Source organism: Prionailurus bengalensis, chromosome A3 (assembly GCF_016509475.1).
Source record: "Prionailurus bengalensis isolate Pbe53 chromosome A3, Fcat_Pben_1.1_paternal_pri, whole genome shotgun sequence".
In the NCBI taxonomy this organism is placed as follows: Eukaryota; Metazoa; Chordata; class Mammalia; order Carnivora; family Felidae; genus Prionailurus; species Prionailurus bengalensis.
Window position 1 is genome coordinate 79,133,445 of NC_057354.1, and position 23,847 is coordinate 79,157,291.

At 36.5% G+C, this 23,847-nt stretch overlaps 1 protein-coding gene across 1 annotated transcript in view; it reads right to left on the reverse strand.

Moving 5' to 3' along the window:
- Positions 1 to 23,847, reverse strand: part of PUS10 (pseudouridine synthase 10) — a 73,840-nt gene that overhangs the window by 27,202 nt on the left and 22,791 nt on the right. Inside the window, exons 5-10 of the mRNA XM_043603452.1 lie at positions 11,144 to 11,178; positions 7,291 to 7,402; positions 5,099 to 5,160; positions 4,808 to 4,853; positions 2,317 to 2,381; positions 878 to 963 (exon numbers count right to left, since the gene is read on the reverse strand). Of these exons, the coding sequence (XP_043459387.1) occupies positions 878 to 963; positions 2,317 to 2,381; positions 4,808 to 4,853; positions 5,099 to 5,160; positions 7,291 to 7,402; positions 11,144 to 11,178 (406 nt within the window). The remainder of the gene's footprint in view (positions 1 to 877; positions 964 to 2,316; positions 2,382 to 4,807; positions 4,854 to 5,098; positions 5,161 to 7,290; positions 7,403 to 11,143; positions 11,179 to 23,847) is intronic.

Consider the following 23,847-nt stretch of genomic DNA (forward strand, 5'->3'; position numbering starts at 1 on the left):
TAGAAGAGATGGTTAAAGACATGATATGAATCATCAAATGAGCTCTGAAGAAATGCTCAATAAAAAAAAAATTAAATGCTCAATATATTTATTAATCCGATTGGCTGGCTGAACAAGTTATATTATGGAACACACCAAGGGTCATTACCAAAAAACCCAGAAACTACTGCTTTTATGCCTGATTAATAATACTTTAATGCAATACTCATTGGTGATAATATATTCCAAAGAGTTCAAATACGGGAAATTTTGAAGTTTTTTAATTAAAAAAAAAAAAAACCAAACAGAAAATGACTCACTGCTTTATGAAGAAAGCTGCACTATGGCAGGTAGCTTTCATTCCCACAGGGCAGAGTATTATAGTTAAGACCACGAAACAATTTCATTTCAGCCATTACTATGAAATAGATGTAGCTTTCAAAACAAAAACTATCTGCTAGATTACCTCTTGGGAAGGTCAATGCAACAATTTTTTATTTTTAAGCAGAAAGTCAAATCTTCAGTCATTCTGCAGATAATAAAATTATTTTTTTCAAGTTTGCTTTTATGCTTTCTGTAGCTATGTTTCTCCCGATCAGTTTCGGGTCTCTGCATCTACCCATATTTCTATGGGTATTGGCCACCTCTGATGGAAACTATTAAAACTTAAGAAGTGTCATTTCCCTTTGGCATGGTATTTCAAATAACCATTATGAGTGGACCTTGAGAATACCTACAGAAGCTAAAATAAGCTTGACTATCAGTCCTAGTTCTCAAAAGAGTTAATTAATCAGAACCTGATAACAAAAATTAAAAGGAAACAGAGGAGAGGTGACTTGAGTTTTCAGAAAGGATAGTAAGTTGACAGCATAAGTATATTCTAGACTAAATATTTTACCAGCCACAAAAACAGCACCATGAGCACACTCAATTTCAAGAACAGTGCATACAGCCTTTGGTGAGTTTGGAGGACAAGGAAACTGCCTGCAAAACAAAATAAATTTTACAGCTACTATTTTCCAGAAAAGATATTGAACCACATAACTAGGATGAATCAGCATTGTCTGAGACACACGGAACCCGAGTCTCTCACAGACTAAGCCACTCCCTAACTTTAAATTTTGAAATCATAAAGATCTTTTACACCTCAAGTACACTTTAATACACGAGAGTGACACAAAGTGAATCAGGGCTCTGCTACTACCTTTCACTGAGGGGGCTGCATGTTCCCAGATGATAATTTCTAATAGCCTTGAGATCTGAGAGAAAACCCCATATTTATGAAGTGGAAGCCTCTCCAGGGTCTTTAGCCATCTTGCTCCCTATGAACAGTTGGTGCCAGCTTAAAAAATCATTAATCATTTGGGTAAAGCTGGTAAGTCCCACCTGTGGGGAGGGTCTCCACCAGTTTTCTCTCTTTCTCTTTCTCATTCCAACTATGACCTTGGGAATTAGATCACACACAGGGCCAGAAAAAGTGGAATGTGGCAGACTCTGCCCTTTAAACTAAAAAACTTCAATCTGAGGACAGAAAAGAGCAATGTATGGCTTTATTTTCTGTCTACCATCTGGGAACTTCCAAAGCCATGGACTGGAGTCTACCTGTAAATGACTCAATGTGGATGGACTCCAAATGCTTGGCTTGAAAATTTCATACAGTTTCCTAAGATGTCTTAACAAAAAAAATGACTTAGAAGTTCAGGACCTATTGCTTGCAAAGAGAGGCTGACTTTACTTTCTAAAATTTAGTGTAAGTATTTCCATTTCCTGAGACTCACTTTTAGTCAATAAAATATATAAAACCTTCCTCACAACTTTATTGTTTGAAATTTATTCAAGGATATTCTGGAAAGATAACCATGATATTTTACTGAACAAGATGAATACAATGAGAATTAAAATATGAGGTTTATTGTATTTCAGCATATTTTAACAAGTGAAGGGCCTTTTTCTCCCTCGTCTTCAGATGGACAATACTTAAAACAGGGGATGTAATGGGACCAACTCTGGGCTGGAGAGACAGGAACCCTGGCTCTAAGCCTATTCTATTACCCAGTTGAAATCTTAGGCAAGTCAACTCCCTCAACATGCTCTTCTAAAGATAAAGAAGTTGGATTTGACTCACCAATTCAAATACCAGTCCAATAAACATTTACTGAACACTAGTACATGCCAGGTACTGAGCCAGGGATTTGGGAATATAATAATGACTAAGACACAATCCTCATCCCTGAAATACATCCAGTCTTGTTTTAGAGACTGGATGTTAGATTATCTCTAACATTCCCTTTATTCTAAAATTCCATGATGCCGCCATGTTTCTATACTTCTACTCACTTGCGGAAATCCTCTTCTTTTATCTTATTCAACGCTTTCATAACTGCCATTCTAGTGAACACTGACTATATAAGGTAAAATGAAAAGAAAAGACATTTTATCACTCAGACAAGAAAACATCAAAGGTGAAACACAGAACATAGTTGGGGAAATTACATCATTTTAAAGGAGAGAAATACTTAATAGCTTCAAGAAGGTAAAACATAAGCATTTATTCCAGCAGTTCTCCCCACAGCCTTTCTTTTCAATCTAGTCTGCGTCCATAACACCATGTAGGTCTAGCAGAACAGTTCAGCAGTTGGTTGCCAGGCTAAGAGTAAATAGAGCCAACAAGCCCGCCCTGGCATCTAGCAGCTCAACACCACTCGCCAACCACAGAGAAAGTAAACAAATTCACTGTAACAGAAGGGCATCTATAACAAATGTCCCACTTAGGGGTTTTTTTTAAATAAGAAAAGTCAAACCATATGGTAGACATGCTAGAACAAATTAGTGTATATATACATGGCTTACTATGATAAATTACAATTACTTCTTCTGTTTTGTGAAATTACACTTGACTAAAAAGAGGTACAATGTAGGTCTCTCAACAGTTTATCATCAAATCAATGATTTTCTAAACCATATTTTGGAGAACCCCAAATTATAGAGTTAAAACTGAAAATTCAGTGCCTATTTGTTAAGATATGAAAACTTAAGCCTGAAAGAATCTCAAAAGGTTATTTAATTGGCTCTCAGCAATAAGGCAGGAAAACTATATACATTATACCACTGGCCAAATGATGTGGTATCTGTGATGCTTTGACAAAAATTTCCTTGTTCTACAATTTGGTGCTGGTACCTGTATATTTTCTCAAAGATAACAAACAATACAATGAGATCTTCAATATAAACATGGCTACAGGTCATTTGGGCAGAGCTTTCCAACTAGTATGGCAAAGCAATGAGCTACAGTTGTGCCAAGATGTTGAGCCCTCTAATTCACAAGGGCCAAAGAACCCCTAGACCAATTGCTTCCAGATTAGAGCAACTTGTTAACTTCAGGGTGCTGAAAAAACATGGTAATGTTCTAGGTGTATCATGATGTGAGAAAGGTGGGAAGCAGTGCTTTAGACTTTCTCACATTTAGACTTGCTGCACAGGGAATTTGACAAATGGTGCCAACTCTGTCTCCCATCCCTCAACACCCCCTCCCCCTACCACCCCCTGGTTCCAAAAGGCTCAGCAACCAGTCAAAGCGAGAGTAAAGACTAACAGATGTATCTTTGGCAATGAATACACACACACACACACACACACACACACACACACACACAAACACACATATATGTATATATACGTATATATATGTATATATACACCATGTATATATACACTAATTTGTTCTAGCATATCTACCACATACACACACACACACACACACACACACACACACACACATTTTTTAGAGCATGTACGTGCATGCTCTAAACCAGATAACCATGTTAGCAGGGTAGGGGCAGAGGTAGAGAGAGAGAGAGAGAATCCCAAGAAGGCTTCGCACAATCAGTGCAGAGTCCTACGTGGAGTTCAAACCCACAAACCTTGAGATCATGACCGGAGCTGAAATCAAGAGTCAGACACTTAACCGACTGAGCCACCCAGGTGCCCCAGGAGAGAGAATCTTAAGCAGGCTCCACGCTCAGTGCAGAGCCCAATGTGGGACTTGATCCCATGGCCCTGGGACCATGACCTGAGCCAAAATCAAGAGTCAGACACTTAATAGACTGCACCACCCAGATGCCCCAAGTTTATATTCTTTTTAACGACCATAAGGGTAAAATGGATGTCAGTAAAAGTAATGCCTGAATCTTCACATAAAACCAGGTAAGTATCTGTGGCATGAAAGCTTGCCAATATCGTTGCCTTGCCATTCTACCCTGGCACAGCAGAAACTGAAATGCATGCTAACTATTTTGCTCATTAACATGAAAACCAGCTCACATCAAATAAAGGGGAGTTTGTATAAAATGCCCTTTTGCAAATGTAGCCTGAAATAGGCATATTAATTCAGATTGTCCTAAGTAAAATAATTTATTTTGGATTATATTTCTTAAATACCAATTTCTAGAAAATGAGTATTAGACAAAAGTTTGGAATGCTAATAATTAACATGGATTTTCCCCAATGATGCAATTTTGGGAATAAAACCTCAAAGTTGAATTTCCCCAAACGGATAACAGTAACATCATTGAAACACTGGTTCTAAATTTAACAACACCAGGGAGACAACCTAGACAGTGAGACAAATATGAGATTGTTTGCGTTATGACTTCCTAGCTAGAGGCAAAGGTGTTCAGAGTTGAAAAAAAAATAACTGTAGCAAATGGAAATATTTAAAGAATGATTAAAAGATACATTGACAACATTTCTGACACATATCATTTTGTTGTTAATTTGAATATTCAGCTCAAATAAAACTCAATAAAGAATAAAAAGGAGGAATCTTTACCTGCTTGTTTTTGGCTGGCTTGAAGCAATCTGGGCATATTGCACGTCTAAGTAAAATCCAAGTTAATAAAGAAAAGTTAATGAGTTTATTTTGGGGTGAATATAACTCAAATATATTTTATATAATATTGCTGCTAAATTCAGGATATTAGGAACAGACAAAATGAATTTCTATACCAGCTGTATTGGTTTAATCTGCTAAAACATGACAAGTTACAAAGAGGACTGTTTCATGAAAATCCAAAAGCATTAACAATGTTACACAATTGACATTGTTTACGTAGCAACTTACAGGAAGTGGCAATCCTCAACTGTTTCTGGGTGAGCAAAGATCACACTCACTTCAAACAAGCTCTAAAAATTATAAAGACAGTTTAAAAATGAGCAAAAGGAAACCAACATCTAACCACTTATGAATGGAAATAGAAATTAACTCTCAAAGATTGGCTTCAGAAAACGAATGAGAAGGAAAACTGGAATACTACTGTTCTCAAATCAGCTTGTTCACAGGGCCATTGAAAAGGATATAATTTTGTTGGGTTTTTTGTTTGTTTTTTTGTTTTTTTTTTCACTTCAAAGCTCAATTACTAGTGATTCTACCAAAAAAAAAAATTTAACAAATTTTGAAATAAATTTGTATGATTTTTGTGCATGTATATAAATTCAATGTGAACATGAAAGAGAGTTCAGGGAACTGGAAAGAGACAACTGAAAGAATTGTTCCTGCCAGTATTATGATTAGGATTATTAGCAAGGCAAAAGCATTTTATTCACATACTTAAAATCTCTGTACAAGGCTTTCTTTTTTTATTATTTTTGTGTTAAGGCTTTATTTTTAAGTGCTCAAACTTCTTAATGGATTTGAATTTTAAAAGAGAGATCTTAGCTTCTTATCACAAAAATGATACATACAAATTATAAAATAATCAAACACAGAATGGATTTTTTAATCCCACACCACTGAGGTAGAATGTAGTAACCGTTTGGCGTGTTTCCTTTTAGCTATTTTTATAATATAAACATAAATGTATATACTTCATGGGATATTAAACATACTTTTGGAAAATTACTTTAATTAATATGCCAGGGACATCTTTTCAACTCTAGGGACTGTTGGACATTTAAGTTGTAAGCTTTTCTGTTATTAAAAAATGCTATAATGAACATCCTTGCATACAAAATAAGCACAATTTCATACTCTATATACATTAATCTCCACAGAGAACAAAAATTCAACATAGAGAAAAACAATAAATGCCACACCATGTAACAATTTATTCTTCTTTATTGAGTATTTCTATATTTATTGATTGCATTGAATCATCAGCAAGCATATTAGCTACTCTAGAATCACAATAATGAATAGCTAGGTTTTTTTCTCTCTCTAATCTACAAAGTAAAATTAAAATCACAAGACATTCCTTTTACTCAAGAAAGCTTCACTCATTCTGAATCTATTAGAACACTGGCATCTTTTTGTTTTCTATTTTCTGTTCTCACTGGTTCAACATGTAAAATTACTTATGCTTCAAAACTGAAGTTTGAGGTAAAAATATTTTGCATCAATAACTTCTCTAATTTCCAAAGTACTTTCATTACCTCATTTCCTCTCCGTATATGTGTGAAGTGGTTTTATTCTCTATTCTATCAGTTTATCAATTCTCTATTCTCTATTCAGTTTAAAGGACAGAGTTTATTCATACTAACAGAGAGAAACACAGCTAAGAATTTTTCTGAATGGTGAAAAAAATTGTTTAACTATTTAGCTTTGAAGGATGGTTTGGTGATTTTACTGGAATAAAGGTGTATCTGATATTCAGGGAATTTCCTTCAAGCAAAATGATAAAGCTATGAGGCCATACTATTAAAATCTAATTTAAGAGAAGCTGGTAATATGTCCTGTTTCCACATCTGGAAACCTGTCGAACTCTCCCCTAAATTCAATCCATTCTGGAGACTGAGGTGAGGTCTGTTCTGGAATAGGGCAGACAGCTAAGTGTTCTGGTTTCAAAGGCGGTGTCTACCTAAAATTGAAAAGGAGGGACTTGAGATACCAACAAGGTGGGATAGATTGGATCCTCACTCACTGTAGTTGATTGATTATATCTGAAAATAAGATTAGCCACAGATAACCAGAGTTGACTATTTAAGTTACATAAGTTACTCATAGTTACTTATGTATTGCTCTGTATTAATATGTGTCTCTCCAATTAAACTATAAATATATTAAAGGCATAGATTAATTTCTAATCTTTTAAAGTCAGTTAGGGTACACTATACTTGTTATACACATAAATGTCTTAGATCACAAAGAAGTCTTAAAAAAATAAAAACTTTCTCAATTTAAGACTGTTAGAAATTAATATGTTAAAAGTTTAAAAATCCTCTATTATTTAAAGAGAAGATTATTTTGACTAATCAAAACTCTGCCATATGATGATGTAAAACCAGCGAACAAAATTAACAGTGCTGATGATCAAATACCTTTCCATCAATGGGAACACCCAGTTCCTCTGAAAACAGGGGGTGAGTTATCCATTTGTAGGCTTCTTTTAGCTGTACTATATCGTTTCTTCCCAGCGACAGATTCTGCTTTCTGAATAACATAAAAATTAATTCACTGACATGAAAAATTTCACTTTTTCAACTAAAGGCAAAAATTTATGCAATTATTTAAAAATATTTATTGAGTGCCTACTATGTGCCAGGCGCTATTTTACATATTAGTTAGAAAGTAGAGAACAAGTAGACAAAAATCCCTCAGCTCGTGGACCTTGTCATCTAGTAGAATCAAAAAACAACATTTTAAATGGTATGAAATAAATAAATAAATAAATTAATTAATTAATTAATTAAATAAAATAAAATGGTATATAAGATAGTTTTTAAGCTTCAAAGACAAAAGAATACTAATGACCTTTTCTGAGCTATCATTGCCAGATTCCTAGATTTATACATCAGAAGACAGAAAGGTGTAATAGAAGGGATTATGTATTGCTCAGAAACAACAAAACTGTGTATTAGGATAACTCATCCAGACTAAAAATGTTTGCATCTACTCTCCTGATAATGGGGCTTACTTTTGGGAAATCAATGTACAAGCTGTATTTTACTGCTGAAGAAGAAACATTAAATTCTAAAATATCGATGTGCTGAAATGCTTGTCAATTTAATATCAGAAAAATGTCTGAATAAAAATCTGACATTCCCCCCAAATCTACTCATGAGCCAATAAATAGATTTGGGGAAGTCCCAACTATGATTTCTAGCTTTTAGTTTGAGTTTGAACAATTTTATAACTAAAGTTGTTATAGAAAGGAACTGAAGGGGGTGCCTGGCTGGCTCAGTCAGTAGAGCATGAGATTCTTCATCTCTGGGTCATGAGTTCAAACCCCACACTGGGCATGGAACCTACTTAAAAAATAAAAAGAGAGAAAGAAAGAGAGAAAGGAAGAAAGAGGGAGAGAAAGAGGAAGGGAGGGAGGAAGAAAAAAAAGAAAGGAACTGAAGTGAAAAGAAAAGAAAAACATGCATGCTATGATATTATTAAAACTGCTTTGTTATGCTGAGTATAATATTATATCACTAATACATTAACAAGTCCACTTCATTCAAATTATTAAAACTACAAATCAGTCTTACAGCTATATACGGGGCTTCTTTTAACAAAAGAGATGTTAGGGCCAACTTGTGAATCATTTCTTCTAATGTACAACTTTCACTGATAGAAAATGACTACTTATATCAAATATTCATTGTAATTTAATTCTTGAAGACCAAAAGACACTACTAACTGCAGGTAGAAAACAAAAAATAATTTAGCTAATGGCTAAATGTAATTGATCTAAAAAATATGTAAAGATGACTTTCCTCTAGAAATAAAGTTAAGAAATAATTGATGTACCAATTCGATATCCAGTTGAAAGTATAACTGATTACACAGAATGCTTTCATATGCTTTGGAATTGTGGTTTAACAATGAAATACCCTGATAAACTATATCTGACAAATAATCATATTATTTCTCTACATTTAAGAACTTATTGAAACACTAAGTGTTTGAGCTTCATAAACTGTTCCCAATTCTCTGAATATTAGAAACTTTTTAAGTATTTTAAAAGACTATTTGATGTTGTATCAACAGTTTAATGATATTGGCATAATATAGCATCACAGTTGAAAAGTAAATAATTAATGTATGAGAACACATTTTAAAGGATAAAAAGTTGAAACAAAAAAATACAAGAATAGAAAACCATTTAAACATTGTTTACACCCAAGAGAGTACAAGGGGTTACAGCAAAAACCAATCCTAAATATGAGTTAAAACATTACTCATGTATTTAAGAAAAGTGGCATTTTAAACCCTTCATAGTCTTTTAAATACATTTAGATATCTTAGTCCAGTTAAAAAAAAATTCCATTATTTTTTCCTTCTAGATTAAAGAGCTGTTAGAAAGGGTTAATAGACAGCTTGGAAACCTTAATATATAAGGCAAATAATTAACACTTAAAATGCCAGATTTCACTTTCTGCCACATGAATGTGGCTAATAACTTTTTTTTTAAGTTTATTTTTTTGAGAGAGTGAAAGAGGGAGAAAGTTGGGGAGGGGCAGAGACAGAATCCCAAGCAGGCTCCATGCTGTCAGCAGAGAGCCCGACATGGGGCTTGAACTCACAAACCGTGACATCGTGACCTGAGCCAGAATGAAGAGTCCGATGCTTAACCGACTAAGCCACCCAGGCACCCCATAACTTCTCTAACATAATGTAGGGTAAATGTTTTCATAGAAGTCCTTAGCATATGCTTGATGGTCCTTTAGAGGAATTAGTAGTCATTGAATTAAATTCAGTCCCAATTTAGTACTTAGTATCACGTTTCCCTCTCTCCTGTGTCAGATAACTACTGATAAGGATGTCAACTGCAATCACTTTTTCTATCAATACAACATGACAGCCATTCCAGAGGAAAGATGAACCAAAATATCCAAGCACAATTAATTTTTCTTAATTCATTGAATCAATTCTTTAATGGCAATTCCTCTACAATATTTTGAATGTAGAATGAACTATGGACACTGAGGGAAAAGATTAGTAGTTTATATTTTTTCTGTTCCAGTATCTCTATATTGAACAGGATCTTTTGAAGAGCTAAGCTTAGTTTAAAATTCTTCAATAAAGGATAACAACAGCAGCTCACAAGCAATGTGGATGGAAACTGGAAACATTTAGAAAATAGCATTCTCTGTGCTAAAAAATTTCTCAAACACAGGATCAAATTTTATCATTCCAGAAACACAAGCATTTGAGACTAATCTAACACAACCTAACTAAACGCCAAAACCTTTGACAGATATATTGCTATTACCCTCCCAGAAAAGCAGATATGAAAGAGGAAATAAATCAACAAACAAGCCAAATCAATTACTTTTTTTATAAATCACTTAACCAAGTATAAGATTCTAATACAGAAATCTATACTTCTCTCTGTGCTTTTCTCTCCAGAGTACACAGGAACCTCTAGTAGTCACATGGCCCTTTTTATATTGGTATAAAATTTTTAGTTTCAAAATCCAAGAGGGTCTGGAAAGTTAAAGATTTTTTTCTTAACTTGGTAAGCAAACACTGACTTGAACGTGTGAAGCTTTTTAGAAGCTTTGTGTATCAAACTTAGTGTGAATATTCATGTTTCACTGCAGAAATATAAATGTGTTTGATTACAGAGTACCACCTCAGACCATGAGGGGAGGGGTATGTTATATATGGTATCTAACACCATATTGCATTTCTAAAACCTAAAAAAATTCTAAGTTCCAAAACATATTTGGTCCCCAAGGGTTTCAGATAAAGGACTGTGGACCTATGTTTTATATGTTTTATCTGTGTATAAACTCAACTGTTTTTCTGCTTTAGTTAGGATTTTACTTTGTATCTTTTAGAGCATAGTTTTATAATCTAGTTTCTAAGACCAGTATAAAATTTATTCTTTTATAACAGCTTGCCAAACTACATTATATAAGTGCCTTATATAAATGTAAAATATGTATTTACATTCTTGTTAAATCTACAAAAAAATGAATCCACTTTAATAGACACTAGTAAGATGCCATGCAAATAAACTAATTAAATAAGGTTGACACCTAAGTCATACCATAAATTTGTTTTCTTTCTGTTAATTTCTCTAGGAGCTAGTGAACTCACTCTAAAAAAGGAGGCAGTAGTAGTAAAAGTACTTTAAGAATCAGGTAGCTTAAAATAAATAAACATTTAAAAAAAAAAAGAATCAGGTAGCTTATATTTAAATGGTAGAAAAAATTCCCTACCTAAATTACTTACCCCATTTCCTGTTTTACCAGCAACCATGCAGCATGCTGTAGGCAATTTAGTCACACCCAGAAGAAGAGAAAAGGGGGAAAAATGTTCATTGAAATGAAGTTCCAATATCATTACTAAAGTGCTTAACTAATTTGCTAATCAAACTCTTTTTAGGGGAGTAGTAAGTATTCAGAAATGTGGCAATGACCTCAATCTCATTTAAAGTCAGAAATGAGGTAAGATGCCACTTTGCAATGCTGGGTTACTGTGGCCTAGGAATTCAACAGGGGTATCTCCCTCCTCCCTACAGATTTCTATCTCATTAATGAGATACAAGTTTGTAGCATAAGGAGTTTACTTTTTTTCTTAAAATATCTTACTTCTTCACAGAGGAAGGCCCAAAGTAATGGAGAACAAACTATGTCCCCCAAACAGAATTAAAGGCCTCAGTTTTGTTTTTTTTTTAAAGAGGGCTACACATTTTTAATTCTATCTAATTAATGATATCCATATGTAAGTGTACCAACATCTGTAAGTCACTTTGGAATAAAACTAAAACTAAGATGGGTGGATGGATAAATTGATGACTAGATATACAATAAAGGAAATATAGAAAGAGTAATAATGATAGAATCCAGGTAGGTATATGGGAGTTCGCTGCACAATTCTTTCAACTTTACTGAACATTTAAAAATTCTCATAATAGGGGTGCCTGGCTGGCTCAGTTGGTGGAGTGTGCAACTTTTGATCTTGGGGTTGTAAGTTCGAGCCCTATGTTGGGTGTACAGATTACTTAAAAATAAAACCTTAAAAAATGCTCATAATAAAATGTTAGAGAAAATGTTCTGGGAAGAGTTAATAAAAACTGAAAAAGTTGCTAAAATGGAGACAATAACATTCACAATCATGGTTGTTATAAGGATTAAGTTCATGCAAAATGCTTGACACAGTAAGTGTGTGGCACTAAGATTTCTCAGTCTGCCATTGACATCCCGTAGCTGTCACCTTATAGAAAGCAAATGACAAGTCCTACCTCAGCAAATAGCATTTTGTGAACATGACAGAAGCACACGTGTATAAGTCAATAAAATACCATATGTAGTCTCTGCATCCACATGTCACAGGAGTGGCCATTCATTATTGCTATTAGACTAGTAGACCCGCCCACCTCTACACACATATTGTGGTTCATATGTAGAATCCTGTCCTTTTAAACTTCAAAAGACCAGAGGGACACTAGATACTTTTAAAGATTTCTACTCTTTCAGAAATCTTAGGTGAATTACTTTGTTCAGACATGAGCCAACTAGAACTAGAGCTGTTCCCAATGCCTAAACATCTCATCAGTACCTTCTGATTCAGTAGTTTACTTTGCTAGCTCAATCTAACACCTTTGATAGCACTACAAGTCCCCATCCTTCTTTCCTTCATTTACTCAAGCCCTCTTTCAAAGAATGTGGGCATATGGTATAACACACAAATTACTAGGAGTCCGGAGACCTGGCTTTAGGCATTACTAAATTGCTGGCACTCAGTTTCCTAATGTGCCAAATGAAACAATTAGACTAAAATGAATGAACTGAAACTTTTCTGGATGGCAAAAGTCATCATTAATGGGCATTAGTTAGTACACTGTTTTGTAACAGAGGCTATTAAGACTTAAAGGACTTTATGATCATAGAAAAAAGTGAATAATGGTCTCCCAAAGCTGAAACTTGCAGTCAATATTGCCCCACCTTCCTTTAGCCTTCATATTTTAAGAGGTCAATAAATACTTGTTTTTTCATCCATAAAGGGGTATTAATACTCCCCTTCAAGGGACACTGTGGGAATTTAATGAAGTTGTGTATGTAAAGAACCAAGTAAGATTCTTGGCATGTACTTAACAAATAGTAACTATTATTGTCATTTTTGAATTAAAACCTTAACTGCAATTCACAAATAATAAAATTATTATCCCTTAAAAGATTTCCATGACTTGATTCCCAAACTGCTCTGCCATAGGTAGTTCTGGAACTTCTCTCATCAATAAAATCCTCATGGGTATCTAAGCTATAGAGAACTATCTATCCCTTCTTTAAGGGGACTCAGACTCTTCTGTCCTTTTTTAAAAAAAAATTTTGAGAGAGAGAGAGCATGAGTGGGGGAGAGAAGGAGAGAGAGACACAGAGAGAGAGAGACAGAATCCTAAGAAGGCTCCAACACTCATCATGGAGCCTGATGCAGGGCTCAATCCCATGACCCTGGGATCATGACCTGAGCCAAAATCAAGAATTGGATGTTCAACCAACTGAGTCATCCAGGCACCCCCCTTTTGTCTTCTTTTAGTGAACTTTTCATCTCTGCTTTTAAAGCAAATCCTGTTTTCTACAGTCACTTTCAGGTGATGCCCATCAAATCTGCAACATGTCCTGCCATCCTCTGATTATAAAGTAGGGCAGAACTGGAGGTTGCCAAGGGAGACCAGATTACCATGTGTAACATATAAAATTAAATCAACTGTCTTCAGTACCTGAGATTTGCTAAAGGGTTTTTCCTTCCTAATCCTCTGCAGGCTTCCTGCTCAAGCATGCCAGCAGGTTGGACAGAACTAATCACACAGCAGGGGCTGGAAGACTGAATCCCAAAGAAGTCAGTGTTGCTCAATTATTCAATTTTTACTACGTGCTAATAATGTCCTGGACCTGCTTCTGCTGAGGAAGAAAAGTACATTTCTCTCTTTCAGGTCACCAAGATAATTTTAATAAATGTTCTATTCCTTAGTCAGTGGGAAAAAAATCATTCTCTAGAGTAAGCAATTTAATTCTTCCTCCCCAACAGAACCAAATGGCATTAAAGTTATCAAGTTTAATCAAATTTGGTACCAAAGGCAGTATGTTATCTCCTGAAAATTCAGGAACCACACAACTTAATCCCAGACTCTGCTTTAACTGTATTACAGAATTCTGGGCAAGTGCTAAATGAAGCAGAAGAACATGCTTGCTAAAGTGCTTGTATATTGTGGTAACCCCCCCCCCACACACACACACACCATGGGAAGTCTATGCCTCGGAATGGCTTTTGAGCTTAGGGTTCTGAGCTGGGGGTTCATCTAGCACCAGTGAGAGTGGGTAACAGTAGAGCCAAATTGACACCGATTTAAGTAGAGGTGGCAGGTGGGAAGGACAGAGAGAAAGAGAGGTGTTAAAAATGGCATGTTGGGGAGCTACAATTCAGTAAAACTGGTGCTCAGGTTATATATAACGTGCACATAAACGTGAGTAGGGATTCAACAACTAGAGATGAAACTCGAAAGATGAGCAGGTTTTAAGTGCCATGCTAGGGCATGACTCCGAAGCATGAAACCATAACAGAAGAAGTGCCACATTTACGTATGTACAAAGTCCCATGGCAGCGCAAAGAATGAACAATATTTGATCTTCTTTAATTAAGTCACAATAGCCATCATCTGCACACTATTATTTTTCTTACATGGTAACTTAAGAAAACAAGATAGTTCTTATACCAGAAGGCCTCATTATCCTACATGGGAAATATAGTGTGGGAATGGAGAGGAGTAAGCAGCTTTAAGAGGTAATGGAGAGAGACAGGCAGGACTTGGCGACCAGCAGTGATACTAGGGTTTCTAAATTACCACTAATGCCCTTTTTAAAACTCTAAAAATCCTTTGAATTCTACACATCTCCTGGACTCATTTATGACTCATAATAACAAAGAAAATGTACCAACAGGAAAATGACAAGAGTTGTGTGGAAAGCTGGAGGTATTCCCCCCATTCTCTCTTCTCCTAACACACACACACACACACACACACACACACACACACACACACACATTTATGTATGTATTCTACCTTCACACAAACAGGCAGCAGGGAATCAGGTTCAACGACGAGGTCAGTAACAACAGTAACTCTTCTTTCCTCTTCCCAGCATGCCTGCCTAACCTTTCCTTCTCCTCCTCCCCATTCCCCAGCTTGCTACAGCCGTGAGCATCTGCCTCACCGGGGCCTGCTCCTCACTTCGCGACAGGTTTGGTGTCTGGCGTAGTGGCAGAAACAGGAAGGTAAGAGAGGAGGCAGGAGAATACATTCTTATAACCATTGCTGGGCTCCCCCACCTGGCTGAGGTAAAGACCCCTCCTCACCCATGTCTCCTCACCTCTACCACCTCCCTGCCTCAATCTTATTCTTCTTCTCCGGAGTCTCTGATCTCACATCCATGATGTAATGACTAACAGAATGAGTCTGGGTGTCTCTTTTGATGAATAAAAGTTATGTCAGCTCTGTTTGAAAAGCCACTCATATCCTCTACATTATCTTTCCCTATAGGGTTGAGGGAGAAAAAAATGAAGTGGGGGATTAAACTTTCTCACTCCAGCCCTCCCTAACACTGCCGGCAATACAAGCTTTGGACAGCATTAAGAAGACTGAGCTTTTTATTTTTGACAAGACAAGAGGGAAAAGGCAAAGACAAGTCAGCAAAGACAGAATGCCCCAGAATCTGCGAGGCAAAATTAGGGTGTACAGCTCTACTGACCCAGTTCCCAGGAGAATCCTATTTCTAAGTTCTGAGGTTTAAGAAGGAGAATTCTTCTTGTATTTTCCAATATTCTAGGTGCTGATGTTTGCCTAGCTCTGAAGGACTTAATTGGAAATAACCACCAGAGGAAATTCTGTGGGGGTGGGAAGGTGGGGTAGGATGGAGGAAGGGAGATGACAATGAATGAAAGGCTCTGGGGTAGACATAAAGACAAATATCGCTCATGTGGAGTCTAAAAAACCCCCACAAAACCATATGAGTAAACAAATAAAAAGCAGATTCAGACCTATAAATACAGAAGACAAACTGGAGGTTGCCAGAGGGGAGGAGAATGAGGGATTGGTAAAATGGATAAAGAGGAGTGGGAGATACAGCTTTCCAGTTATGGAATGAAGAAGTCATGGGAATAAAAAGCACAGTATAAGGAACGTAGTCAATGATATTTAACAGTGATGTATGGCAACAGATAGTAGCTACCACTTGTAGTAAACATAGCATAATGTATAAACTTTCTAATCACTATGTTGCACACGTAAAACTAATGTGGCATTATGTGTTAACTGTATTCAAATTTAAAATTTTAATTAAAAAAAAAAAAGACAGATATGGCTCAGTCCTGTCCTTTAATGTCATATGCTAATGAGAGGATAACTTGGCAACTAAATTTCAGGTAACTCTGAAGTTAATATCAGTGAAGCGAAGCTATCTCAACAAGTATCTGTTAGCAACTGGGTGTGGCTGAGGGGATGCAAATATATTTCCCCCTAGAATGTGATTTTAGAAAAGTAGCATCCTCACTGAAATATCAGTTAACATAAAGTGAACTTGCAGATTCAAGAGACTTCAACGTATCAAATATAGCTCAATTTCAAGACATAAATACAATTTTACCTCAAAATTACTACCAAGAAAAACAGGTTTTTAAAAAAATTTAACGTTTATTTATTTTTGAGAAAGAGAGAGAGACAAAGCACGAGTAGCAGAGGGACAGAGAGGGGGACACAGAATCCACAGTTCAGGCTCCAGGCCTACACTATCTCTCTAAATAAATACACTTGAAAAATAATTTTTAAAAATTTTGGTATTACTTTATAAATATGCTAAAGTAATTTGTTACTATAAAATAAAGATTTATGGCTTCAAGGTGGTAGAATAAAGCCCTTTCTGTCTGCTTCTTCTTTGGAAAACCATCTCAACATAAGATGGAGAATGAGAAACAGAAAAACAAACTCCATCTACAATGAAACAAAAAAATAACTCATCACCCCAAGTCTCCATACATGAAGACAAAAAAGAAATGCAGGAATGGAAAGTAGCAGAGCATAGGAAGTGGATTCTTAAGTGTTGGCAAAAGGAGATACTTGCCCCTCCAAACCCAGCAAAACTGAGGACTGGACGTGTAAGACAACAGAGTGTGAAATGGGCTAACAGGGGAAACAGCTTACAGGTGGTATGAGGAATGAACAGAACCCAAGGTCCTCTCCCTGACACCATGCAAGGGCAGATTTATACTCTGGGTACCAAACTAGAGGTATTTACACTCAGAAGCCCCTGGCAAGAGGACGGCTGGAGTAAGGCCCTGCAAGGAAAACAGAAGTGTTCAGTGAGAGTTTACAGTCTGCATAGAGACCTGCAGTTCCCTCTCTCACCCTGCTCTGGGTACTGAGGCAGCCAAACTTATACTTCTGTGGACAGAAGATTAGAAGATTCATTGTTGAATGAACTAGATGGTTTCTGAGGGAAAAGTTTCAGAAAGTGATATGTGGTCTCTCCATATAAAAAAGTCAGTTTACTACCTGTTTTCCTCCAATAAAACCCAGTCCACAAGCACCACTGTCCTGCTCTATACAGACCTAACTTTCGATCGCTTTTAAAATGCCCTATGCTTAACAATGAATGAACAAAGATCACTTACTCATTTAGAGAAAATCTCCAACATGAAAGGAAGAAAATAAAACAACACATAAATAGAAAAAAGTAGAAAGAGTAATACCTGAATTCCCGTGTACCCTTTGAGCCAGCTTAAAGTTATCAACATTTTGCCAATCTAGTTTTATCTATCTCCATTACCTTTTTTTTGTAAAGAAATGACCTCAAGTTTTTATTTTTTTATTAAAAAAAATTTTTAATGCTTATTTATTTTTAAGAGAGAGAGACACAGAGCACGAGTGGAGGAGGGGCAGAGAGAGAGAGAGAGAGAGAAAGAGAGAGAGAGAGGGAGACACAGAATCCAAAGCAGGCTCCAGGCTCTGAGCTGTCAGCACAGAGCCTGACATGGGGCTCAAACCCATGAACCACGAAATCATGACCTGAGAAGATGTTGGATGCTAACCGACTGAGCCACCCAGGTGGCCCCATCAAGTTTTTTGTTTTTTTAAAGAAAATCCAAGACAAATCATTTCACCTGTGAATACTGTCCAATGGAAGCATTTTTAAAAGTGACATTCTTAACTACCAATTAAACTTATAATGGAAACATTTTAGACATTGATTTCAAAACATGTGAGGGAGTACATAGTTTCTCAAACTTCTTTTGGGGCAGCAGAAGGGTATATAAGCAAAAAAAGTCTGAAAATCACTTACTGCACCTTAGTTTAAGCAAACAATAGAAATGAAAAAGGGACTAGAACCACATATTTGGAGAAGGTTTGGGGTTTTCCCCTTCATTTTGTTTTATTCTTTTTAAATAACATGTTAGAAAGTACAGAATACACTGTCATTTATTTTGGAACATGATTTTCTCTGTCTCTTTCTCCACTGTATATTATCTCAACTTCAAAGGCTTTCTGTTTCTTCAGCAAAGAAAAAAAGTAGGAGGGCCCCAGGCAGGGGAGGGCAGTAGGGGAGAACGTAGGACCTCCTTCCTCCTACTCTCCATTTCTTCCTTTTAATCTGACCTTTGGACAGACATAAACTGCACTGCTGCTGCTGGCGACTTGGGCAGGACGTGCTGAATATGGTCCAGAGTGGCCACACCCAATGACAAGTAATGTTGTATGCCCATGTGTGTTAGGCATATATTAGTAAACAAAATAGGCATAAACCCTTGCCTTTGTAAAACCGATGGCCAAGAATCATAAAACAAACAAAACAAAGAAATCACACTATTTTATGTGATAAATGCAATGCGAAGTGATAAAGACAGTGGAGAAAAGTGAGAGGAACGAGGAATGGAAGAAGTGATCTGCAATTTCCACTACAGTAGTCAAGGAAAGCCTCACTGTGAAGGCAACATTTGAGAAAAGATGTGAAGGCAGTGAGGGAATAAGCCATGAATATATCTGAGGAAGAAACCTTTCATGCAGAAGTAACAGCAAGCAAAGGCCCTGAGGCAGAAGTTGTGCCTGGTGTATCCAGTGAATAAGCAGTAAGGCAGCCAATGTGGCTGAACAGTCAAAGAAGACAGAAACAGGTGAAGAAGTCAAAGAACTGAGGTGTAGTGCTAAGACAGGGCTGCTATAGGCCCTTTTAAGCAATTAAAGGAGTTTGATTTTACTCTGAGGGAGATGGGGACAATAGGAGAGTGAGCAAAGGAAGGACTCGAAATGATTTACTTTTTTTTTTTTTTAAATTTTTTTTTTCAACGTTTTTATTTATTTTTGGGACAGAGAGAGACAGAGCATGAACGGGGGAGGGGCAGAGAGAGAGGGAGACACAGAATCGGAAACAGGCTCCAGGCTCTGAGCCATCAGCCCAGAGCCTGACGCGGGGCTCGAACTCACGGACCGCGAGATCGTGACCTGGCTGAAGTCGGACGCTTAACCGACTGCGCCACCCAGGCGCCCCAATCCCAGTCAAAATTTAAGCCAAATTAATGAAAAAAATAAATTGATAAGCAGATTCTAAAATCTGTATGGAAATGCAAAGGACCTAGAATCACCAAAGCAAATTTTATTATTTTTTTTAATGTTTATTTATTTTTGAGAGAGGAAGAGAGAGTTAGAGTGTGAGCAGGGGAGGAACAGAGAGAGGGAGACACAGAATCTGAAGCAGGCTTTAGGCTCTGAGCTGTCAGCACAGAGCCGGATGTGGGACGAACTCATGAACTGAGTTCATGACCTGAGCCAAAGTCGGACGCTTAACTGACTGAGCCACCCAGGCACTCCTCACCAAAGTAAATTTTAAAGAGAACAAAGCTCAAAGATTTGCTGTTTTCAAGACATACTATAATGCTGGAGTAATCAAGACAGTTTACTATTGATATACAATCCACTGATGACATATCAATGGAAGAAAAACACACACATATATATACACACATATGGTCAGTTTATTTTCTACAAAGTTAGCAAGGAAATCAATGGGGAAACCAAGGCTTTTTCATCATATGGTACTGAAAAGAAAAACAAACATCAACATTTACCTCACAGTATATTTAAAAAATTAACTCAGGGGGCGCCTCGGTGGCTCAGTCGGTTGGACGTCCGACTTCGACTCAGGTCATGATCTCACGGTCTGTGAGTTCGAGCTCCGCGTTGGGCTCTGTGCTGACAGCTCAGAGCCCGGAGCCTGTTTCGGATTCTGTGTCTCCCTCTCTCTCTGACCTTCCCCCGTTCATGCTCTGTCTCTCTCTGTCTCAAAAATGAATAAATGTTAAAAAAAAATTTTTTTTAATTAACTCAGAATGGATCAGAGATATAAACATAAAAGCTAAAAGGAAGAAAATTTTTTATTTTATTTATTTATTTATTTATTTATTTATTTATTTATTTATTTAAAATTTTAGAGACAGAGAGAGGATGAGCAGGGGGATGGGCAGAAGGAGGGAGGGAGAGAGAGGGAGAGAGAGGGAGAGGGAGGGAGGGAGGGAGGGAGGGGGAGTAGGAGAGAGATAGGGAGAGAGAGGGAGAAGGACAGAGAGAGAGAGAGAGAGAGAGAGAGAGAGAGAGACAGTCAGAGAGACAGAGGATCCCAAGCAGGCCTCTATGCTCAGCATAGAACCTGACACGGGGCTTGATTCCACGATCCTGGGATCATAACCTGAGCTGAAATCAAGAATCAGAGGCTCAACCAACTGAGCCACCCCAACACCCCTGAAAACTTTTATAATAAAACATAGGAGAAAATCTTTGTAAACTTGCAGTGTACAAAAATTTGTTGGTAGGATACAAATAGCATGAACCATATGAATAAAAAGCTGGTGAACTGGACTTTATCAAAAGTAGGAAGTTGTCTTCTTTGACAAATATCATTAAGAAAATTAAAGAACAACCCACAACATGGTAGATAATATTTGCAACACATATATACATAATAAGGATGTGGATCTGGACTATATTAAGAACTGTTACAACTCAATGAAAAGAAGATAACCCAAATTTTTTAAATGGGCAAAATATTTGATAAAGTCACATGTGAAGAGACTTCACAAAGATATATGAATGGCAAGTAACTACCTGAAAAGATGCTCAACATTATTAGTCAGTAGAAAAATAAATATATAATCTCTATACACCCATTAGAATGGCTCAAATGAAAGAAAGTGACGATACCAAGTGTTACTAAGAATGTGAAGCGACTACAATGCTCACATACTGTTGGTGGATTATAAACATAAACTGGTAAATCTACTTTGGAAAATTGCACGGCAGCTTCTCATATGGTTAAACACATACCTACCATATGACTTAGATTTCCACTCTAAGGTATTTACCCAAAATGAAAATATACACACAAATGATTACACATAAAAGTTTGTATACACCAGCTTTATTCAAAGAACCCGAAAACTGTAATGCATGAATGTGCAGACGTGTAGGAATGTTAGACATGGTTGATTAATATCATTAAGATATTTCATATTGTTAGGCCTAACTGGCTTGAGGTGGAAAAAGCAATACTCTTTTTTTTTTTTTAATGTTTATTTATTTAGTACAGAGAGAGAGAGACAGACAGACAGAGTGTAAGCAGAGGAGGGACACAGAGAGAGGGAGAAGAATCCCAAGCAGGCCCAGCACTGTCAGCACAGAGCCCAATGCAGGGCTAGAACTCACAAACCATGAGTTCATGACCTGAGCCAAAGTCAAGAGTTGGTCACTTAACCAACGGAGTTATCCAGGCACCCAACGGAGTTATCCAGGCACCCGAGAAATAATCTGGTTTAAAGCTGAGCAATAACTTCAGGGTTTGAATGGTTATTCAGTGTCAGTTTGAAATAATTTTTTCTTGGCCCAATAAACAAATATTGTGGGATGAAGGCATATGAGATGATAGTTTTTATGCAGTATGGATATAGATTGCTTTCATAGATCTTAGAAGTGATAACTATGATTGGTAAAGTTAACATAAATAGTGAAATTAGTATAGAAGAGGTGAATAGATTTATTGCCTTTATTTGGAGTTGTACCAACTTTTTGGTTCTGAGACCAATGGATTATTACTTCTAGCCATTAAAAGTTTAAAAAAGCTGTTATTATTATACATGGAGGCATGAATTAATTCTTGCATATTTTCTCAGTAAAAAAGATGTTTTGGGGCGCCTGGGTGGCTTGGTCGGTTGGGCGTCTGACTTCGGCTCAGGTCATGATCTCACGGTCCGTGAGTTTGAGCCCCGCGTCGGGCTCTGTGCTGACAGCTCAGAGCCTGGAGCCTGTTTCAGATTCTGTGTCTCCCTCTCTCTCTGACCCTCCCCCGTTCATGCTCTGTCTCTCTCTGTCTCAAAAATAAATAAACGGTAAAAAAAAAAATTAAAAAAAAAAAAAGATGTTTTGAGTTTCTATTATTAGATTCACAATCTAATATTTTTATTAAAATATATTAAAATATATTTTATTAGGTAAAATATATTTAATTTTATTTTTATTAAAAATGGATGTCAAAATAATTTGGGGGTTAACTGATATAAGTCACAGGGCAGTAAATGTGGGGCTATGAGAGCATTTTCTCATGTGAATGATGGTTTGCTCTATTATGTTTTGATTAATATATAAAGGGACTATAGGGTAGTAATAACAATGTTAATTCCTATTAGGATAATGATAATGTTGGATAATGAAAATGATGATGTAATGAATTACAAATAGTTCTCCAATTAGGCTAATTGTTGGGGATAAGACCAAATTGGTAAGGTTCACTAGAAGTCAACATGCTGCTGTTAGTAGAAGGAGAGTCTGTTAATCCCTGAGCTAGAATTATAGTTCAGCTGGGAATTTGTTCATAGTTTGAATTTGCCAGGCAAAATAGTGTTGACGTAAGGCTGTGGGCAATTATTAGGGCTGTAGCTCCTATGTAACTTCATGGTGTTTAGATAAGAATGGCTACAATTATTAGTGCTATGTGGCTAAGAAAGGAATATGCAGTGAGTGATTTCTTTTTAATGTTTTTATTTTATTTTTGAGAGAGAGAGAGAGACAGAGTGTGAGCGGGGGAGGTGCAGAGAGGGAGACACAGGATCCAAAGCAGGCTCCAGGCTCCGAGCTGTCAGCACAGAGCCCGACGTGGGGCTTGAACCCACAAACCGTGAGATCATGACCTGAGCCAATGTCGACATTCAACCAAATCAAGAACTAGATACTGTTTCGGTTCAGGATTGAATTATTAGAAAGTTTAATGAACCTGTAAGATTTTGGATAAAGATTAGGGCAATGAAAAGTGGGAGTGATCCTACTAGAATATAAAATAAAGTCCTGCTTTTAATCATTCTATTTGGTGTCCTTAGTGGCTGATGATGATTAGGATTGGAATTAATGTTGCTTCAAATAAAATATAAAATAAAATTCATTCTATAGCAGTAAAAGTTGTAATTAAGAATATTTGTAGCATAACTAGTATTGTAATATATAGTTTCTAAGGAAGGTTGGTGATTCTTTCATCTAGTGATAGATGAAACTGACTGGCTATGGGTATTAGTGGACAAAGTCATATCATTAATGTTAATAAGGGCACTGACAGGGAGTCAGAAAATATTAGTGAAAAGTTAAGGCTGTTGTCATTAAGTTGATTTAGGAGGAATGAGCTAATAAAGCTGATTAATAGGCTATAAATTGTAGTGTTAATTCAGATTATATTATTTAAATGTATTCCCTATGACTCAGCAATTCCACTCACAGGCATATAGCCTAGATAAACTCCTACGTATGTGCACTAGAATACAGCTACAAGAATGCTTATGGTTTTACTGTTGGAAGTAGCCAAAAACCAGAAATGAACTTAATATCCATTTATAATAGTATAAATAAACTGCAG